Source organism: Dysidea avara, chromosome 11 (assembly GCF_963678975.1).
Source record: "Dysidea avara chromosome 11, odDysAvar1.4, whole genome shotgun sequence".
NCBI lineage: Eukaryota > Metazoa > Porifera > Demospongiae > Dictyoceratida > Dysideidae > Dysidea > Dysidea avara.
The window spans coordinates 12,695,696-12,713,333 of record NC_089282.1 but is presented as its reverse complement, the minus strand read 5'-3'; the positions used below and the strand labels follow the sequence as shown (position 1 = coordinate 12,713,333).

The 17,638-nt window shown below is 38.4% G+C and overlaps 2 protein-coding genes across 2 annotated transcripts; both read left to right on the top strand.

Moving 5' to 3' along the window:
- Positions 1-1,327: 1,327 nt before the first annotated feature.
- On the top strand, positions 1,328-3,254 carry LOC136238809 (uncharacterized). The gene is made up of 2 exons (XM_066029410.1): positions 1,328-2,764; positions 2,958-3,254. Exons 1-2 carry the CDS (start codon positions 2,691-2,693, stop codon positions 3,214-3,216), a joined length of 333 nt encoding a protein of 110 aa, XP_065885482.1. The 5' UTR covers positions 1,328-2,690; the 3' UTR covers positions 3,217-3,254.
- Positions 3,255-7,012: 3,758 nt separating this feature from the next.
- On the top strand, positions 7,013-8,452 carry LOC136237678 (uncharacterized). Its single transcript, XM_066027894.1, has one exon. It carries the CDS (start codon positions 7,013-7,015, stop codon positions 8,450-8,452), a length of 1,440 nt encoding a protein of 479 aa, XP_065883966.1.
- Positions 8,453-17,638: the final 9,186 nt, after the last annotated feature.

The window sequence follows — 17,638 nt, the reverse complement described above, 5'->3', positions numbered from 1 at the left end:
ATTCAGCTACAAACAAATCACCCAGTAGAAAGATCAGCTAGAAGAAGTTACCTTGTAGAGAGTTCAGCTACAAAGAAACCATTCTGTAAAGAGCTCAGCTGCAAACAAATCACCTGTACAGAATTCAGCTACAAACAAATCACCCTGTAGAGAGATCAACTAGAAGAAGTTACCTTGTAGACAGTTCAGCTACAAACAAATCACTCTGTAGAAAGATCAGCTAGAAGAATTCACCTTGTAGTGATTTCAGCTACAAGGAAACCACCATGTAGAGAGTTCAGCTGCAAACAAGTCACCCTGTAGAAAATTCAGCTACAAACAAATCACCCTGTAGAAAGATCAGCTAGAAGAAATTACCTTGTAGAGAGTTCAGCTACAAAGAAACCATTCTGTAAAGAGCTCAGCTGCAAACAAATCACCTGTACAGAATTCAGATACAAACAAATCACCCTGTAGAGAGATCAACTAGAAGAAGTTACCTTGTAGATATTTCAGCTAACCCTGTAGAGAGATCAGCTAGAAGAATAGTTACCAGTTACCTTGTAGATAGTTCAGCTGCAAACAATTCACCATGTAGAGAGATCAGCTAGAAGAAGTCACCTTGTAGATAGTTCAGCTACAAACAAATCACCCTGTACAGAGATCAGCTAGAAGAAATCACCTTGTAGAGTGTTAAGTTACAAATTAACCACCATGCAGAGAGTTCTGTAATAAATATATGTATATATATAACTTGTACATTTACTGATAAATTCAGAAATATTTAAAGTATTTAACATCTGCTTCATCTTTTCTTCTTCCTGTGGTAAAGAAAAAATGATCGGTTAAAAAAGCCCCAAAGCCGGCCTATGGCCGGCTTTGTGGTATACAAATACAAAAAGAAGTGAAATCTAATCCAAAACAGCCAAGCTGTAAAAAAAGTGTGCAGCCCTCAAAAAGGCTATGGTGAAAAAAGATGTGAAATCCAAGGTGGCGGCCAAGAAATGGCTGTGATGGTAGGTTAATGGCAAAAATTTAATTACGACAATTCAGGTGAATTTGGTGCTGAATCCTAGTAGAGGAGGCAACGCAAATTCACCTGAATTGTCGTAATTAAATTTTTTGCCATTAACCTACCATCACAGCCATTTCTTGGCCGCCACCTTGGATTTCACATCTTTTTTCACCATAGCCTTTTTGAGGGCCTCACACTTTTTTTACAGCTTGGCTGTTTTGGATTAGATAATAATGGCAGTAACGGTTTTGATGTGATAGAAATGTTTGTTACCAGTTGTTATACTTGTTTCTGCAATATTGTTTTAAGATTGAGTTGTATTTCTTTAGACAAAATATCCATGAATTGGACGCAATACATAAGAACTTGGAGGCATGTCTTAGACAATTGCAGTCAACAAAACCAACATCTGCACCTGTGTGTCAACCAACCAATCAACACAGTTATCATTTTGATCAAAGTAGTGCATGTACTGATCAAAGCAGCTTGCGTACTGATCTATACAAACTGATCAAAGTAATCAACATTCAGGTAACAGTCAACTATTACATGATATTAGAAGTAGACATATTGATCAACACAATCACGTTATACATGGCAATCAAGGCACTTCTTGTACTGATCAAAGTAACTCCCTGATACATAATAATCACCAACAGACACACTATCCTGTACAGGGCCGCCCAGAGAAATTAAGGGGCCCAGGGCAAAGAGTTGAAGTGGGGCCCTTGACCCAAGTTGTAAGGTGAAGACCAAAAAAAAAAAAAGGTCACAACCTGCTGGCAATGACAATAACTTCCCATCACCAACCATATCTCCTTATCTATAAGCTTGCTACACTGCTCCTCTGAAGAATACTGTGACTGCTCTATTAGAGTATTTAGATCTGACTGCTCTATTAGAGTATATCGATCTTTTAAACAGGTATTCAGGGGGCCCTTCATGGGGCCTCCTGGGGCCCCTTTCAGGCTGGGGCCCGGGGCAAAATGCCCCAGTTGCCCCCCCCCCCCTGTGGGCGGCCCTGATCCTGTACATAATACAAGTGAACCTGTCACATCATCACACAAACAAGAAGACACAGTATATATACTACAACACACTGGCCAGTCTGTTAGTGAACACTCTAGTAGCTCCATGGACTATAGTAGTGATGATGAAAGTATTAGTAGTTCAACTGGTTCCTCCATCCACAGTGAAGTCCATCCTATACCATCAACTACACAACAACCACCACACAATACCATTGACACTCATACTAACATCACCCATCATTCAACCAGTAATAATAGTAAGTTTATCAGCTAGTAGTGATGATGAGGAGTTATTAGTTGAAGCTGATGGACCAGCTCATAGTGAAGCTGTACCACTCATTGCTCTTACACGCAGTCAGAATGACCAGACAGCAGCAATGATGCAGACAGCAGCAATAATGCAGACAGCAGCGTATCACCTCCAACCTGACCATTGTAACACCTACTGAGTTGAGTTGTGACAGTGATGAGGAACACCAGTCTGAGTCTGAAGGAGTTGAAGTAGTACTGTCTTCTTCTTCTGAGAGTAGTGAACAAGTAGAGGAATCATCTACAGCTACACTAGTAATCAGTCAGCCATTACTGGATCATGATGATAGGAACAACAGCAGTCAGTGATTAATGGTCTGAGGGATAGCACTAATAGTCTGTCACAGTCACCCCCCATGACATCACAACAAGATAATCATGCCATACCCTCATCATCACATTCAACACTCCAGCAGTCTCCTCCTAAGAGGTGAGCAAATTATAGTTTGCTTTTAAAAATAATGAAACAAATGGTACCTATTATGATAAGGTTGGTAGGTTTATTCTCTCACCAGATAATCAGATAATTTAAATTTAACAACCCTCTTATCTCTGCATGTAAATATGTCTCTGTCGTATCATTGTCTGCTTTGTTTATATGCTAGTTGTTTTACGTTTTATAGGTTTGGACTAGGGAATGCTCTACCCAAGATCCACTTACCAAACTTTTTCTTACCACCACAAGGACTTGAACAAACAATGAGACAACGGAAGATGACTGCTCTAACAAGACCTCCACCACGTGGACTTGATCACACCAGTGTCAGTGACAAACACAAGGAATCTCAACAATCAAACATGGTCAGTGAAAGAACTAGACCAGATTTGTCTTTGCAGGACATGCAAAGGGTAGCTAGAATATTTGCATCCAAACCATCTTGATTGCTTACATGTTGTTCAAATTTTCAATACTAATCTAACAATTAACTGACATTTGTTTATTGTATGTACATTGTTGTATGATTGCTTGCACATACACTGGGTGCATGCAGACATTTTAGATAGTTGTAAGTTACAAAGAAGTTGTGGTTTGATTCCTGTGTCTGAGAAAACATTGTGGCTTTACACTACATTTTGTATGACCATTTTATTAGTGCAGCATACAACCCTATAAACTTGATTGAAAACCCTCACATGCAAAAACTTGTCAAACAGCCATTCTGCATGTTGCTTCACCTACTTAACTTATGTTATTGCTGTGCCAAGCTAAGCCAAAAATTCCTGTGCATGCTCTCTTACCATGTCTATGTTCTAAGCCCTGTGCGCCTACCCCCCCCCCCCCCACTGGATTTTTAACCCTAATTAACTTTGCATATTTCCTTCATACTTTCAGTTGCACAAAATGACTACCTTCATTCACAAACCATTAAAATAGCCAAGTCATTTAGCAGTAATTTAAAATTTTATATATATTCCTGTTACTGCCATTCACATAAAAAGCACCTATAGATTTTATACACCAGGTAACTGCATATATATATAGCTGTAAAAAATACTATGTTTTGTGTTCTAGTATCTATATGCTGCAAGCATCTTTCAGGATTTGTACTCTATTAGAATTTTTGTAAAAAGAGTGGGTATTATCTGTTATGAACCACTACACACATACAGTGGTCAATATTGCACATAATAATAACTTGTTCCATGAAATGCCACAGTGTACATAATATAATGTGAGTGTTTCATGGAATGTCATATGACACCACAATACTCTTCCATGTACCTCAGCATGTCCATATATGTACAGTTAACTACATATATAGTGTAGTGTGGTAATACATAGAATCAACTGCAAGTCTCCACAGTTAAAATAATAATAGTGTATTGAATCATGTACTTGCATTTATTCTGTAAAAGATTGAGACTGGAGTTCCACACATAGGTGCATGACTATATGCATGCTTGTAACCAGATGATTAGTGGTGACAGTGAAGGTGTCAAGAGCAGATGTGTATGTGTAGATTAGCTCCAGTATGGAAAAGGGACACAATTAAAAGTTGATTTTAGGCAGTATCATTTCCAGCTCACACATAATAGCATGCATGGTCTTTTTCCAGTTGAGCAATGCAATCCTGGATGTTCTCTCAGAGTACTTGACTGTTCGTTATAGAGTACTTTAATTTTCATATTCCTACAAACAAATTAATCTCTTAATCCTATCTTTCCATTGTTTTTGCTTAAGATAATAAGCAAAGCCTCCAGCAGCCATGCGAAACATAGTTATTGCCACCCAGTGAACCAGCACTGGGATGCCTGTGAACCACTCAGACACTTGAGCCTTGTGCAGGAAAATCCTCCTGGAGCAGGGCTAGTAACCCACAGGAGGACTGTCCAGGTCTCATGGAGAGAGGCCGCGGAACCTAAAGTTCCACAAAGACCCCAACACCACTAAGCAAGAAAAGGACAGTTGGGCATTTGCTTCTCCAGTTTACACCAGGTACCCATTGATATCACAGCTGGGTGGGCTGTTTCCCCAGTTGACACCATGCAGGCCACCAGGTCCCCATTTAAACAGCTGGGTAGACTGGAGCAATGTGAGTAAAGTTTCTTGCTCAAAGAAACAACAACAACACCAAAGTGGCTCAACCGAGAATCGAACCTAGGACCTTTTGATTACCAGGCCAATTTCCTAATCACTTGGCTATGCTGCCCACGATAATAAAGCTACAATTACACCTGCAGTTTCTACTGCCGCTTTTGTACATGGTAAGAATTTGAAGAGTCTGAGGGGATGGAGTGTACTTCAGCATCTCCTTAATCCACCCTAAAAGTGCAACAAAATTATACAAAACAAGCCACAACTCTGCATGCTCCTTTATCTAGCTTTGTACTGACATGTATATTATGTAATGAACAGCAGTTTATCAATCCAGTTTGGAATGATTCATGCTCTAGACTTGTCTTGTGCATGGTCTCAACCAGCTAGAAAAATATGTCGATACAAATTTTCTGGAGTGCCAGAAAATAATAAAATAATTTGATTGGTATCATCTTGAAGTTTAAGTTGTTGAGTGAATTAACACTGTCACAGATACTGCAAGCATGACTTGCTGGATTAGAATATCACAGCATAATGTGAATATTCTATCCATCTAGACCTCCTCATGCATTAATAGCTTAATGCTTGCATGCATCTTTTACTATTAATTTATGCATGCATGCATAGTTGGCATGGTGTATATATTATATAGTTATACAACGGCCACGAGTGCTCTGCCTGATATAAACGCACGAGCCTGAGGGTCGTTAGGCCCGAAGGCAAGTGCGTTTATACAGGCACCTAATAGGTGGGGAGAGTCTCACAAGACAGCTGTAACACTTATAAAGGCCAGGTTTCTAACATCGATTGTGGGTAACCAAGCCGGACGTTGCGATGACGTTCCCCCTGCAGTACTGCAGCCACCTGAGATATTGAAAGCTAGTACGCTATGGGTTATATCACTAACCTGCATTCGCTGTTCGACTCTCATCATGTAGTGCTCAGCATGCCAGCGTGATCACTCAATCGCCATATAGACTAAGCGCCAGACTAATCACCATAGTGATTCTCTCGAGCAAAAAAAAGTAGCTAAATAGACGTTTTAAGTAAACAAAACCTAACTATACTAAACGATGCTAGTCTAATTCTTACTATTCTCACTGGCTAAACTCGAATCAGGTGGCATGGCAAAACTGGTTACCACAATCGAACGTAAAGGTTAGTATTATTTAGAATATATTTATTTTATTGAGTCATTGTCGAAGTGGGCTACAGTTTAATCTGGGCTAAGATGGCACCAGACTAGTAAGGTGTATAAGTACGTTTATATTTATATATATATATATGTAGACTAGAGTTGTGGCCACCCGTGTTGGATTTTTCAATCGCCATTGGCTGCTTGTAAAAATTATACGTATTGGTGACGTTATGGCCCACAATCGACCTTTACATGTCAGGCTATAAAAGAATTCGAGTGATCTGTGAAGTGTCTTTCCACCTATTAGGTGAGGTGTCGTAGTGGTCTTCGCCACCGGCACTTGTGCTATGCTGCACAAAACCGCAGCCAGTGCAATATCTGTATATTGCACTGCGGTCGGTGCATTATAACTTATAATGCACTCGCTGTGGTCTAAAAAACCGCAACCAGTGCGTTATAAGTTATACTGCTGATTGCACGAATCTTTAAAAATTGCGTGACGCATGCGTGTGTGCGCACACAGGATTTAAAAACATTTTGTTTCACGGAACAGGCTGCTGATGTCGGGGACTAAGATTCCCAACTTAAGAAACTTGTTCCGTGAAACAAAAAATTTAAAGTCTTTTGTGCGCATACACGCATGCGTCACGCAATTTTTAAAGATTCGTGCAATCAGCAGTAATGCACTCGCTGCGGTCTGCAGCAGTGCAATATACAAATTATGGCACTGGCGGTGCCTTTGAACTGCCCACGCAGAGTGGTACATAATAATCTATTCTGCAGTTTATTCATTAACACTGCCACGAAGATTATTTTCCAGGTTTGTCACTAGCTAGTACAAGTACTTGGTTGGTTGTGTGTAGTATGCATGATAAGAAGTGTATACTGCACATGCAGTTTGTTTCATCATGTTTTTATAAGTTAATAACTGTGTAAATAGTGACCAAAATGTGTTGTATGATGCGTGTATGCGTAATCTGCCTTCACAGAAAACAGCTAAAATGTCAGCTGATAGGTCCAACTGGAATCTAGGATCAAGTGCAGAAAGTGATCCTAGTGATACTTCATCAAGCACATCAGAGGCAGCAGCAGTGCTAAAAAAGCTAAGCAAATGCACACTTAATGGCAATCCATCTGTTTTTCAACTCCCTTTGAAGATTATGCATACCAGTGAAAAATTATTACGAAATGATAACAATGACAGTGAGGACGACAACGACGACAATGATGATGATTGTGTGTACAAAGATGACAATGCTGAGGCTGAAGGTTATAACATTGTGCTTGCCAGGTACTTGGTTGGTCAGTCTCCTACACTTCAGAGATCTGGTACAGAAAAGGTTTTAATAATTGTAGGTGCAACTGGAGCTGGTAAAACCACTTTAATTAACTCTATGGTAAATTATCTCCTTGGACTTAACTACGATGATGATTTCCGATTTAAACTTGTTTCTGAAAAAAAATATGATCGGTCACAAGTACATAGCCAAACAAATTCCATAACTTCATACACTATTTATACAATGAATGGCTTTAAATTACCGCATACTTTGACAATTGTGGATACCCCTGGATATGGTGACACACAAGGTTTAACAAGGGACAGACTGATAACAGAACAAATACAAATATTTTTTTCTAATTCTGACAAGTATGGAGTTGATCATCTTGATGGGATTGGATTTGTTGCACAATCTGCTTCAGCCCGCCTTACACCATCACAGCGTTATGTCTTCGATTCTATTTTGGCACTGTTTGGGAATAACGTGAAAGAAAATATTTTCATAATGGTTACATTTGCAGATGGTCAACATCCTCCAGCTTTAAATGCTATCAGTAAAGCTGAAATACCATATAATGCTTTCTATAAATTTAACAATTCGGCTGTTTTCTCAAAGTATGAGTATGAGAGTGGTAAAAACTTTAATAGGCTATTCTGGGAAATGGGCACAAGTTCATTTGAACAGTTCTTTTCAAGCTTTCTCAAATCAAAGCCAGTAAGCTTATCACTTATTCAGCAGGTCTTAGATGAAAGAAAAAAGCTGGATTCTACCGTTTATGAAATTCAAAAGCAGATAGAGAAGCGTATTGAAAAAATCGAAAACATAAGAAAAGAAATGAATGCTTTACAAGAACATCAAGCAAAAATTGACGCAAATAAAGCATTCACATATAAAATTAATGTAACAAAAATGAGAAAAGATGCTCTTCCTTCTGGAAAATATGCAACCAATTGTGCTATATGCCACACTACATGTCATTACCCATGTGGTATTCATGATGACAAACAAAAATTCCAGTGCTCGGCAATGCAAGGCAGTGGTGAAAATGCAAAATGTAGAATATGTTTGAATCAGTGTTCATGGAATAATCATTTCAGCAATAGCTATAAATTTGAGTTTTATGATGTTACAGAAACAAGAACTTCTGATGAACTTTAAAAAAGGTATCAAGAGGGATTGCAAGGAAAAGCCACAACAGAAAGTCTAATTAAAAAACTGAAAGATGAGATTGTTGTTATACAAAAGAAAATGCAAGAAAAAATGAAACTGTTACAAGAAAGTTTACAGAAACTAGATAAAATTGCCTTAAGAACAAATCCATTAATTGAAAAGAATATCATGGAAATGCTAATAGAATCAGAAAATATGGAATCAAAACCTGGTTACACAGGTCGTATAAAGCTTTATCAATGAGTACTTACAGATGCCCAGTTAGTATTAATTGCAAGAGGAAGTAAAGAAGAGACAGTAACATACAAGAAATATGACCAAGTGATGAAATTTTGTTGAATAGTATACTATAGTAGAGTTTTTAAAACTATATTATTTTATGTGGAGTCCTTTGTTCACACATAAATATTTTATCAATATTGTTTAAAGAAACATTACACGTACATATACCACAAAGAATGTATCACAGTAGAGGGTCAATTATTCATACGTTGATTAACTGAACAGTTGATTACGTTAATACCAAAATGATCATTAATTTTGTGAGTTCCTTACCACATATACATAAGATTAAAATTTTTGAAAAGATTCACTTCAGTTATGCCTTCTCGGAAGTCATGCAAAGCTCAGAAAAGCACAGATTTTTTTTTACAGTTTTGGTGTTTTAAATAGTAATTTAAAACTCTAGAGAATTTATTATATATATCATAAATTATGTCAGAAAATTTAAATATTTATCATTACTTGCATGTCTGTCTGTATTACTCTATTGAGCAGTCAGACAGTTGTGTTATCAGTCATGCCTGCTCTAACACAAAGATTAGTGCATCTTTATTCTGGTTTAATTGCTGAAGAGTTGAAGTCAAGTACATGCAGTGATGTACTGTATATGGTCTAAAGAGGAGCACTCCAATCTACCATTAACCTTGGACCAATGATGGTATGATGATAGCAGTTATATATATACTAAAGTTTTACAACTGTCATAAATACATAAAAAGTTACTTAGCTATGTGTTGTTAGTTCCACAAGTTCTCTGTCACGTCAACGTTGAGCTTCTGAATCAATTCATTTATATAGTCATAAGGAGGATACTTTTTAGCTTCAAAGCTCCCATAATTAAACAATTTCCTTTGTGCAAATCATGATCTTTCCTTTAAGTTCAGCTTTAAAATTATTAAGGTCAATTGTTAAGTCCTCCAAGACTCTGGAATATGCAATAATATGAAGTGTCAAGAGTTTACCTATCACTGAAACAATTCCTGCATGGGCAACTGTCTTACAAATAAAATAATGTGTACCAGCCCTCCATGAGCAGATATTGCTTTCATAAAATTCTCTGGAACAGGGTTTAGTGAAGGTTCACAAATACACAGGACATTTTCAGCAGATTGGCAGGAAATTACAAAGTCTAAAATGATGCTTAATCTAACTTTACAGGATTATGGAGACTTTGAATGCAATTTCCAGTGCTATTCTCTTCCATTGTTGTTGTTTACCTACCATTTCCAAATTGTGACTAGATTCTTATACAGTATGCTATTGCTTCTGTTATTTACAGCTGTATAGCACAAAGTACGCTTACCTGGGTGTTGTTATGTAACTTTGATTTGTATTGAATCATGCAGCTACAGCTTGATGAGTCATTTTACATAATTATACACAGCATAGATGTTTAGTACTCTGAAATATCAAGCACCACCAGCACCTTTTGTTTTGTATCATATATATTAAACAAAAAAACTATGAGAATGTTTCTGTATAGCTATCATGAAGTATATATACCACACACTTTATAGACATGGCAGAGGCAACTATATAGCCATAAGTAGTTGATCATGCAAGTCACAATCACCCATGGCTTTTTTCTCATTAAAGAATACATGTATACGTAGGTATGTGACTGGGCCTGCAAAAATAGGGTATGTGGGCACATGATTTTTAGTTACTGTTTTAAACTCCCATCGCTCATAACATTTTATACCGTTATGCTATGGCAATTCAATTTTCTACTCTTAGCAAGCATTTAATAGGCTATACGACGCAAGTTTCAGAATGGAAATATTCTGCTCCTGTACTGAGATATGACCTTTAGTGTGATGGGGTGTAGCTTGTGCCCTGTTTTCGCAGGTCCGGTCACGTTGTGATTGGCCAAGTACCGTATACATATTTGTATTTGGATATGTGCATTTCAATTGCCTAAAACTTTCAGACTGAAATCCTTTTTTTCTGATGAACATTTTGTACTGTGGCCAGCTATAAAAATACTTTATTATCATTTGCAATCAGTTTCATCCTGGCCCTGCTCACTAAGAAAGTACTTAATGAGTATTTATGACATGAACATCTTTACAGGATATGTTTATTACTTACGACTTGACAAGACATATATAGGTATATGTAAACTACATGTACGGACTATAAAATGACATGGAAACTGAAGTGTGGAACCACTATCCATTATCAAGGACTGAGGAGTATTTTGCATTATAAGTTAGACTAAATTTCTGTTGGGGATGTTCTATTAGAGCAGTTGACTGTTCTATATTTCAATTTTATCTCGGTACCTCCTATAAATCTAATGAACCCAACAAACAATGCTAGAAGTTTCTCAAAAATATCCTGTGCTTTCTCTCTTGTCCCATGCCATATAATTATTAGCTTTAGATGATATAGTTACAAGTTCCCACAAATATGATGTGACATCTATATCAAGTTTTAACAGTTCCTTACTATACAATGACTCAGCTAGAGTATGATTGTAACTATATGTATGTTTTTTTGTGTGTTGTAAGTTGTTTACTTTGGTTGTCTTTGTATCGGTTATACCTTGCTTTGTTTAGTTTTGTGTGTACCATCTATATATTGTAATGTGTCCCTCCGGGCAAGGAAGAATGGCTGTAGCCAATTGCTCGGAAGTTAAATATATAAATCAATCAATCAATCAATCAATCAATCAATCAATCAATCAATCAATGAGCTGCATATACTACTCAGTTATACACATACAGTCACATACATTCTTATAGTACTGTGCTGTATAGGCATTCCAGCCAGCATACAACTATTTGTGCATGTTAATTAGCTATGAAAGCTGAATCAATTCAATTTTGAGGTTGGGTGATAGCCACTCATCACAGTTGAGTGTGTTTTAAAACAAATTTGATGTGACATCTAGATTTAATTCTTCCCAATTGTGATGTGCCCTTGTACTTTTGTCAATGTCAAAACCATCAATAAGGAATAATTTCTTACCAGAAAACCTCTTCTTTAGTTCAGATTTAACATCATCTTTACTAAGATGTGACAACTTATAGGAGGCAAGCTTTAATAGTAATTCTGGATCCTCTTGGAGGATGGCACGTACAGCAACATGAAATGCCAACGGGTTAGATGAGTTCATTATCAAGGTAGCCATTCCTTCTTGGCTAATGAATGATATATGCAACAACACATGTACTAGTCCACCATGAGCTGATATTGTGTTCATAAAACTGTCAGAAACATGAGAGAATGTTGAATGAATAAATAGCTGTTGTAAATTACAAGAAGAGACGATCAATGAGGGATGTGTACGCATGCCTGGAGTTTTCAAATAGCAGCATCTAAGATATTTCAGTTCTTTACAATTGTCACAATATTCTTCATGGTATCACTACAACGATGTGGTACTGCATTCAATAAGCAACAAGTGAGGGAAGGAAAATGAGACAGTATTATTATTATTATTATTATTATTAATGGACAAAAATTGCTTGGCAGTACAAGACTGTCAAGCTAGGCCGCAGGCCTTTGAGAGTGCCCATATCTTGTTGTTCTCCATAAATCATCAAGATTCTTCTTAAACAATGCCACAGTTGGTGCAGAAATAACATCTGCTGGAAGAGAATTCCACAAATTAACTACTCTGTTGGTGAAAAAATTATGCCTCACTAGCAGCCGAGATCGAAATTTAAAGAGTTTACGGTGGTGACCTCTGGTGGTATCCGTATTACTCAAAGTGAAAAATGAGGTAGGGTTGATGTCATAGTAACCATTCAATATCTTGTAGGTCTCAATTAGATCTCCCCTTTGACGTCTACAATACAGTGAATATAAACCAAGTCTCTCTAGACGAGTTTCGTATGATAAATCAAATAAACTAGGTAATAACTTGGTGGCATGTCTCTGTACTTTCTCTAGGAGATCAATATCTTTCGCCAAGTAAGGGCTCCAGACCTGGATGCAATACTCCAAGTGAGGTCTGACATACATTTTGTACAAAAAAGTCAACAAGTCAACAGAAAAACAGTAGCACAGCATGTTTATCATCATAAGATTTGCATCCCAAGCAAGAGAAGTGTATGTCATGCACCAAATGAAGTGCTTTCAACTGCAAAAATTTCTGATATAAAGTAGTAAGATTTGTATCATTACTAAATTGCTAGATGGGTCAACTTCAAGTCACTCAGTATCTCCCATAGCTGCATATGATTCTTCATGTCTGTCATGTGTATTCCCAACAAGTTCAGTCCTTGTAAGCTGTGACAGCGTTTGGCAATAGAGCACATACCTTGCAAGTTTTCTAAACAATTAGTGAATGATATGTCAAGCCTCTGAAGGTTATAGGACATGCCACAGCTAATTGATCCAGGTCACTATGATCAAATTTTACTGAGCTGGAGAAGTTACAGTCTGTCACAGACTTGAGACTGATAGAAGTGATGTTGAATTGATGACCATTAATGTTATTGCCACCCTTCCATAACCCTACCTTGTATGCTATGTTGCCACCATGGTTATACAGTTGCTCAGAATCATCAAGTCATTCTTTAACCCTACTAACCCAAGCTTGCTGGCATACACACACGGAGCTTTAGCCTCTTGATCAAAGTGCAACTGATCATGAAGTACAGGCAGAGCAGGAAACAGATCTAAAGGAGCTTTAAGGTCACTATACAAGTGCAGATCAGCGTTGAAACCGGGTCACTACTGCTGACCCGGATGACCCACTGACCCGGATTAATTAAAGCCGAGGCGTGCGATAAGAGCTATGTTTCGGCTAGTCTCGAGCGAGCGAACGAGGCTACGTTTTGAGCGTTCGATTCGTATTGAGTAAATATTGCAACTTCAGCCTAGCTGTAGGTTGAAGACCAAAAAAAAAAAAGGTCATCACCTACTAAAAATAGCTACCCCTCAGGCTGAGCGTATGTTGGTAGCGCGACAAGTGGGCGTGGCTCACGAAAGAGCTACTCGATAGCGTTTATAAGTTTCCACGTCGTCAAACGAACAATTTCGTGTCTCACGTGAACCAATCCGGGTCAGACCCGGATGACCCGGAGAAAATGTGACCCGGTTGACCCGGATGACCCGACCCGGTTTCAACGCTGGTGCAGATTACCAGTGTGGCCTGATGGTAAACTGGAATTTGAGGCTGGCCACAACTCTAACACTTCATTTATCAATGATGAAAGACCATTGTAGCACACTATATTCAAAATTGATGGCATGAAGCCTTTCTCTTTCCATTTGAACAGAAAGGAACTTACAGCAGCTTTCAACTGTATATAATCTGTCATTCAATAGGTAGACTTCTGTACCCTAATGGTAAGTAATATAGTGATGCACCGATACCACTTTTTCACTACCGATCCGATACCGATACTTTGCCCCACGGGCATTTCTCACAAGAAACAGCTAGTGATTTAGCTTACTAAACTCATTTGCTAATCCCATCAACTGCAGTTTGCTGGTTTTGTGGCTATCAATTACGCGAAGATAATAGTTTATCAGTGGCTTCAATGAATCTTATTTCGTGGCTTACTTCAGTTTCCACTGTACTAATAATGCTAGTGGCTGGCTTCTTTTATAGGCCCCTATTTGGTGATTATTAGTTTCTCATCCACTGCCCGCATCCTTCTTAAGCTACCGCATGCACGGGGGCGTAGCCAGGATTTTTTGAAGGGGGGTTCCAGCACCAGCATTGAGTTACTAGAAGCAGGGGTCTGGGGGCGCAGCCCCCAGCCGCTGAGAGACTTTCAGTATTTTAATAAATCAAAACTCAGCAAATTGCTATATTTTATGCAAAAAGTACATTAATTATGATGCATTAAGTGCCCATGGGATGAAGGTAGTACCAGATAAAGTCACCTAGTGGAAACAGACAGCATAACACATAGAGACACATATAGTAATCTGTAAGTGATGGTTATATCTCACTGTGGTATAGGAGCCATGAATCCACTGATACAAATGACAATCAAAACAATATAACTATACAAATATGCATAGCATGAATTCATTTTGCATAACACAAGTGATAAATTACTGGAGCTCTATATCTTTAAACACTGCACACCAAAGCTATAGCAGTATAAGGTCATGCTAAGTTTTGCATTTAATGTTGGAATGTCTGAAAAACTTCATATGGACATGGATATTTACATGCATGTTCTATTAGAGTATATCTGACTGCTCTGTTAGAGTATATACCTGACTGCTCTATTAGAGTATATCGATCGCTTTGAAGAGGTCTCATGCTACCTATGTAAATCCTTCCCTGAGAGATGAATGTAGTTTTTATCAATTGTTGTGCTGTGCCATTACACTATATTGCTCACTCATTTTGTCCTGCCACACTAAATGGTGTGTTAGGATCCTGCTTGCAGAAGTCTAAATTTTACAGGGGGGTTCCTGAACCCCCCGGAACCCCCCCTCCCTACGCCCCTGGCAAGAACAAGTGATACCAAACTGTTATAATTGTTTGTTGATGAACGCTACAATTCTCTATATATCGCCAGGAGAACTGTTGTTTCCTTAGCAAATTGCTGCACTGTGCCAGTTGCAATCGTGTTTTATCGACTTCATCAAAGCAGGCTTTCAGTTGACTGTCGAAAAACAGTTGGCGATCACGAAAAGTAGTGAAGGAAATGTTTGTAGTAAGAAAGAAAGACAATTTGGACAAGGTCTGTACATCAGTGTGTTAATATTATAAAATAATGGTATAATGATAATACCCTCCCGCCCGCCCGCATCATAATAATTAGAAAGGCTGGATGAGAAACTAATAATCACCAAATAGGGGCCTTAAGGAATTCATGGCTTATATCAGCTTTTGCTCAACGCGCTATGTACTGTGACGCCGCTATGTACTGTGACGCCGCCATCTTGATAAGTAATTAAATGACGTCATCCAAAGTATCAGCTGGTATCGGGAATTTATAGCTTTACCGATACAAGTCCGATACCACCAAAATGTGCTGGGGGTGGTAGGCAAGGGCAGTCCATCAAGCCCGGGTAAAAAAAAAAAAAAAAAAAAAAGATACCACCAAAATAGGGCCGATAACGATACTAGTATCGCTATTGATGGTAAGCTCTTCAATGTTAGCACAGACTAACAGTATTAGCGTCAAGTCATTTGGTGCATTGCAACAATAAACATCCAGCTTCTGTAATTTCTCCATGTGCTTTATAGCAGTATGTAGTTCACTAGGACCTAATTTAGCTGTTGGGTGAGTAACTAGATCAAGTTGTAGGACATTCACGCAGTATTGGAACATGTCTAACGGTGGCACGTGATCAGGAAATGATAGTCTTGATGTAAACTCCATGCGACTTCAACAAGTTACACACACAGCATTCTTCACAACTATCGTAATAAGGCCACAAAAACTCACTCCATAGTGATGGTGTTTCCATAACACCTCGCAGTCTACTTGAAATGCATTTGATCTTTGCTTTATCACGTGTGGTTAAAAAAGTGACAATATAAATCAACGACTCCGTAGGTAAAGTCAACAAACCGCTGAGAGGTTTACGGCTGTGTTCCATCATGTCTGCCATAGTTAAGTGAACTTATAAGTCACTTGTAAAGCTCTTCTCCCAAACACACAGCCCCACCTTCACGCCACGCACGCGGGTTTATCATGTGTCACTTGGACATGCATGCATGCAGTCATATTAAAGTGCGCCTGTGCTTATCAGTATGTATTGTAGTATTTTTGTATATGACATTGCATTTATCGGGTATACAGGCTGTGCCTTAATTTTACCTGTGTTTAGTCATAATCATAAATCAAAGTGTAGTGAACTCATAAACGTATACTATAATTATAGCAGCTATATTATACTGAACTACAGCAAATACCGCTTTCTATACTTGTGACGTATTTTTAGTGCAAATTGAGGTTCACTGAGGTCCCATCTGATTTAAAGTAGTACACTGTTAAAATGAAGAGTAATCACATAACACCCCTGGGTAGTAACCAATTCTCTAAAGGAGTAACACATGCTCTGAAGGTGGTGTAACTTATTCTTCAGAGTAATGGTTATTCTCTTCAGTGTTGGTTACTCTCCAGAGGTGTTAAATCCCCCTACATGCACTGGGAACTCTTTAGAGTGGTTGTTACTCTTCATTTTTAACAGTGTAGTATCTTGGATTTAGAAATTTTCTTGCAGTTTTATTCGAACGAATGTCTTACAACTAGAGTGCACAATTAAGTACGTATATGTTAAAGCATAGCCGCGAGTGCTATATGAAAAATAAAGCACAAGGCGCGCGGCCGAGATGCTAATAAAGCACGAGGCGAAGCCGAGTGCTTTATTTTTCATATAGCACGAGCAAGACTATGCTTTAAATGATTTATGGAACTTTCTAGTCGTGTAGCTTCACCATACGCTAGGATTCATAATGAACAAGCGTTGCACGAACTATTAGCAGCCTGAATACACACGAACTAGTTTAACAAAGTAAATCACGCATAGTTCACCATAGTTTGGCATGGTAGACGTTCATCGCGTATTTTGGCAGGTTTTGCTCGCAACCCACAATCGATTCTATTGTGAGTCACATGGCGAAATATTTCCGTGATATCTCCAGGACTTGTACGTTTACATTAACAAACATAACAGCAACGTTACCTCCATCATCGAAGCATTTAGGTAAGCAATCCAGTGGTAGAACTCGTATTGGCTGGGGTGATTGATCACTCAGCGCGTATCAACCTTCACCGGTGTGGGTGAGTAGTCGGCCCCGCAGGCTATTAGCCTGCACTAAGGCACGTGGGCAACTGTGCTTTATTGAACAAATAAAGCACTCTTTGCAGTGCAATAAAGCACTCTTTGTGGTCACGAAACACTGTTGGCCGGCTGAGAGTGTACTTTATGAAATATAAAGTATACTTTTTCCTTTGATCA

Coding starts and splice junctions, on each gene's coding strand:
- LOC136238809 (XM_066029410.1), top strand. CDS start 2,691: ATGACATCACAACAAGATAATCATGCCATACCCTCATCATCACATTCA. Junction 2,765..2,957: donor CAGCAGTCTCCTCCTAAGAG/GTGAGCAAATTA, acceptor TACGTTTTATAG/GTTTGGACTAGGGAATGCTC.
- LOC136237678 (XM_066027894.1), top strand. CDS start 7,013: ATGTCAGCTGATAGGTCCAACTGGAATCTAGGATCAAGTGCAGAAAGT.